Genomic DNA, 4,472 nt, shown 5'->3' with positions numbered 1-4,472 from the left:
ACGGGATTTTTTTTCCTCCCTCTTCCGCAAGAACAAAAACCTCGGGGTGCATCAACAAACTCCCGTCCCTGGAGTCTGAGCACTACGAGGGAAAGCAAAACTCTGAGGAGGGGGTGAAAGCAGCCCCGCCACCCCCAGCTGTAAGACGTTCTCTTCCCAAAGAAGTATCCTACCTCTTGCAAACAGCTGAACGCCACCTTCTCCGGAAAGCCGGCGCTGCCTCCCCTTCGCCCGAGGATCCGTTGTAGCCCCGACACGGGGAGGGTGAACCTCCCTCTGCCCCTGCCCTGCTCCTCCGAGCCCCCCACGAACCAGGCCAGCCTCATCATCTATGTTTTCTCTTTATTGTTCGATATATTTATGTACCACATTATATGTTAAAGATAGATTTTTTTTTTCTGATATACATTTTTCATCTTATTTACCACAATGACACCACACGTACATTGGAAACAGCTCCACGGATCTGGTAGATTGCACAGAATGAATTGTGTCGTAGTTTTTTTCCTGTAATCCCGAACGACATCAAATCCAACCATATATTATTATTAATCTTTTTTCTTTTAAGCTTTTCATAATTTAGAAATAACAATTGTTAAAACGAAACGGAACATAAGTCACCGAGAAGTGGACTCCAGGGCTGCCATTTCAACCAGAGAACCGGAGGCAACGCATTTGTATTTGATGGGAAGCGCCACTCCTCGGTGCGGATTCGGATGGAAGAATCGAGCAGTCCTGACATCTATGTGACTGCGGTGTAAACATTGCAGGCAAGCGGCATCACCGGTCGTCAGACGCTGCTTGGGCTTGTTGGGCTGGTCGTACAATCTGGGTCTCATCTACATCCATCTCTCAAAGCGTTAACACAAAGGTCCCTGCTCCCGGCGCCCACGGCGGGTTTAGAGACCCGATCCCTGGGGATCGGCACCTGTGTTTCAGCTCCTGAAACACTGAATTGCATATCTGTGAGGAGTGTTGAAAACTGCCACTGTTTCCCAACAGGCCGTTTGTGGGGGGCCAAGCTTCAGGCAACGAGTGAGGAGATAGGGGTGGGGCACCAGATAATTTCCTTCAAAAAAAATCTAAATAACAAAAAAATATATTTTAATCTGAGCTTGTTTAAAAAGACATCAGGGCGAGCACTTTCATCTCTTCTTATTTTCCTTAGTTTGCAGATTCTATGACATAGAATTTGTTGGACGCACGTAACGAAAATAACGAATCTTTCCATTAAAGGGATGCAGAATTTTTTTGGCTATGCGGATGTTCGATGTGATTCTCTTCCTGCACCCGACTCTGGCCCCTCCTTAGTCTTCGGCATTGGTTCTGAAAGCCTCTATGAGGCCTTCTAAAGAGTGGATGAACCCAGAGACGCTGCAGATACCACCTATAACGAAAATGGCAACATCAAAGAAGACATGATGCCACAAGAGCTTCCTCCACAAGAGTTTGAGGTGGAAGAGACTGGGGAGCAGGAAACAGAGCCCTGCACCTGTGAGGCTCCCAGTGAGACCCATCAAGAGGGCAAAATGGGGGACATAAATAGCCATGAGCAGGGTGAAAACTACCAGGGCACATCTGAGGGTGAGTCCCCAGGACTTGAGCCGCCCGTCACCCCCATAGCAGTTGGGGAAGAAAGCCCTGTTTCCATCTTGGAAAAGGGACCGCTCCAGGACTTCTACAGCTGCAAAGAACGGCAAGGGGTACGAGAGCAAGGCTTTGGCCACCAAGAAAATGTTGACTACTGCCCTAATGGTGGATGGCAAGTTGTCTGTAATGACCTCCTTGGTCTCATCAGCCCAAGTCAGGTAGGCGACCAAGGCAAAGAGTCCCTTAAGGATGCAAGCTGCTATGTGAGTCCAGTTCATCATGCAGTGAAACTCCTTGGGGTTCTGCATGTTCCCCTCCAAGGAAGGCAGAAAGATCTGGGAGGTGTAGCTGAAGACGATGATGCCAATGGAGATGGGAAACTTCTTGACATCAATGTAAAACTTGACTTTCTCCCAGGCCCAGTCGCGCGCCCTGGAGAGGCAGTAGGCGATCACCAGGATGTTGATGACAAAGTGGGCTAACGTGCAGAGCAAGCTGAACTTGGAGACCGCCTTGAGGTTCTTCAAGAACGCGCAAGGCAGGAGCACTGCCGTGGCAATGATGGACCACGACTTCTGGGAGACGGGCAGGTTGGGGAAGCTGTTGTACATCAGGTTCCCACTGACCACCACGTAGAGGATGCAGGTCATGACCAGTTCGATGATCTGAGCCACGTTCACAATTCTGCCCCCGAGGGTGGGGAAGCGGGGCGCGCAGCACGCGTTCGCGATGTCCACGTAGGAGTCTCTCACCCTGACTATCTCCCCATCCTCATTCTCTTCGTAAAGACAGGCAATAAGGATTTTCCCAGTGTAGCAGCAAACCACTGCAGCGAAAATTATTAAAAAGAGTCCTAGGTATCCACCGTGAAGGATGGCATAGGGCAGGCCCAGAACAAACATCCCCTAGAAAGAGACAAAACGGAAACCGCGTTGTTGGATCTCCGAGGGGCCCGGGCCCGCGGCCGAGCGCACGCAGCCGCACCGCGGCCATCACGTGTGTGCTCCCTGTCTGCCCACGCACGGCACACCCACGCAGGCGGCCTCACAGTCACGCCACGCCGCCGCGGCCACGCGCGCTGACGCAGCCCCTGCCGTGTGACGTGCCGCCCCCACAGTCACACCCGCGCAGTCGCACCCGCGTCATCGCGCCCCCGAGCACCCACAACAGCCGAGCAAGGCTTTGGTGACAGGGATTTGCCCCAGAGTCTTCCCTCTGTGTCCCCAGCCCCTCTCAGGGCACCAAGACCTCCATACCTGGGGACACCCGGAGGGGTCAGACTGGGTCCACTGCAGTGCAGCCCCACCACCAGCCCAATCCCCCTGGGCCCGCTGTCTCTCCTTGCCCATGACCCTGCTGGAGCAGCCTGATGGGGTCAGAAACTGCAGCGTGACCGGGCTGGGGCCTGGGCCCCTCCCTGAGCTGTGCCCTGTGCAGGGGTGGGGGGGGCGAAGCACAAAGATGGGTTGGGTGGGTTTTAATTTCCAGGTTTTTTTAATCTGTTTTTCCTTTTCTTTCCTTTCTCCCGCCCTATTTTTCTCCTCTATCTTTCATCTATTTTTGTTGCTTCTTTCTCCCCCTTTTATTCTCATGTCCCCCTTTTCCCTGAAGCCGGTTTGCAATCAGCCCACGGCCGAGATACAGAGCATGTAACAGGACGGGGGTCACGGAGCGCTGCCCGGTGCCCCGCGACGGCGGCGGCCCTACCTGGATGGCGTTGGTGACATTCCATCCCGCCTCCCATGCCGTGATCTTGGGCTTGCCCTGCCCGGAGAGCTCGGAGCAGGCCTCCTTGGAGCCGGAGGGCGGCAGGGGCCCCGTGCCGTCCCGCTGGTAGTGGATGTCCCCCTCCAGGGGCGGCTCTCCGCCCTCCTCGCTGCCCTCGGACTTGAGGATGTCCATCTGCAGCCCTTGCCGATGCTCCATGTCCAGGTCGTCGCAGTGGGCGAAGCCCACCGCCTCCTCGTCGGTGGCCGCCTGGAAGCCCATCCTGGCGAACATGCCGCTCATCTTCGCCTGCGATTTGTGCGACACCGAGGTGGCCACGTTGGAGAGCTTGCTGCGGAGGAGGGTGGCCATGGCGGCGGCTCCGGTGACCCCGCGGTTCGCGGACCCTCGCGGATGCAGACACCCGACGGGGCGGGCAGGCGGCGGGGCGGCGGACGGGACTCGGTCTCCCGGCGAGGGGCGGCTGCGAGGGGCTGCTCCGAGCCGCTACCTCCTTGTCCCGGCGCAGTGCGGGCGGCTCCCGGCCGGGATGCCCAGGGGCATGACACCGCTGCGGGGGGAGCGGGCCCGCACCCCCTCCGCCCGCTCCGCGCCGCTCCGCCGAGCCCCGCGGCGGGATCGGGGGGCGACTCGGCCGGGATGGGGGCTGTCAGCGGCCGGAGGATGTCACCAGACGGGCAGCGCAAGCCCCTGGCACAGCGCGCCGCGTCTCCATCGCAGTGCGCCCACCTCGCGGAGAGAAGAGGAGAGGGGAGAGAATTGCTGCATTTCTGGGGGAGGTACCAGCCTCCCCGGCCAAGCCCGGCCCCCCGCACTCCCCCCCCGCTCCCCCCAAGCCCGCCGGGCTCCGCCAGCAGCGCCGCAGCCCGGGACCACCCCCCCCGCCCGGCTCCGCATCCTTTGCGCTGCCCGCCCTGCCCCTCACCTGCCCCGCACCTGCCCCGCACATCCCCGCGGGCCCCCGGCCGCCAGCCCCTTCCCCACGGAGAAACAAAAGAGCCCCGTTGAAGAGGCAGACGGGCGGCTTTCGACAGGCTCTCAACGGGATTTTCCTCCTCGCACCCCCTTCTTTTTCTTTTCTCTGTCCCCCAAAACGCGCGGCCCCTTCGGAGGCGGGGGGCGGCCTGAGCAGCGGCCCCCGCCCAGGGGACACA

At 58.4% G+C, this 4,472-nt stretch overlaps 1 protein-coding gene across 1 annotated transcript; it reads right to left on the bottom strand.

The window, feature by feature from the left end:
* Positions 1 to 328: 328 nt before the first annotated feature.
* On the bottom strand, positions 329 to 4,047 carry SLC32A1 (solute carrier family 32 member 1). Its single transcript, XM_040079925.2, has 2 exons — positions 3,298 to 4,047; positions 329 to 2,495 (listed from the first exon to the last, which is right to left on the bottom strand). The coding sequence occupies exons 1-2, from the start codon at positions 3,667 to 3,669 to the stop codon at positions 1,308 to 1,310; spliced, it is 1,560 nt and encodes a 519-aa protein (XP_039935859.1). The 5' UTR covers positions 3,670 to 4,047; the 3' UTR covers positions 329 to 1,307.
* Between the last annotated feature and the right edge of the window lie 425 nt (positions 4,048 to 4,472).

Source organism: Hirundo rustica, chromosome 16, assembly GCF_015227805.2.
Source record: "Hirundo rustica isolate bHirRus1 chromosome 16, bHirRus1.pri.v3, whole genome shotgun sequence".
In the NCBI taxonomy this organism is placed as follows: domain Eukaryota; kingdom Metazoa; phylum Chordata; class Aves; order Passeriformes; family Hirundinidae; genus Hirundo; species Hirundo rustica.
Note: the sequence above shows the minus strand (reverse complement) of the source record. Positions and strands in the feature narration are given on the sequence as shown.

Coding starts and splice junctions, on each gene's coding strand:
- SLC32A1 (XM_040079925.2), bottom strand. CDS start 3,669: ATGGCCACCCTCCTCCGCAGCAAGCTCTCCAACGTGGCCACCTCGGTG. Junction 2,496..3,297: donor ATGTCACCAACGCCATCCAG/GTAGGGCCGCCG, acceptor GTCTCTTTCTAG/GGGATGTTTGTTCTGGGCCT.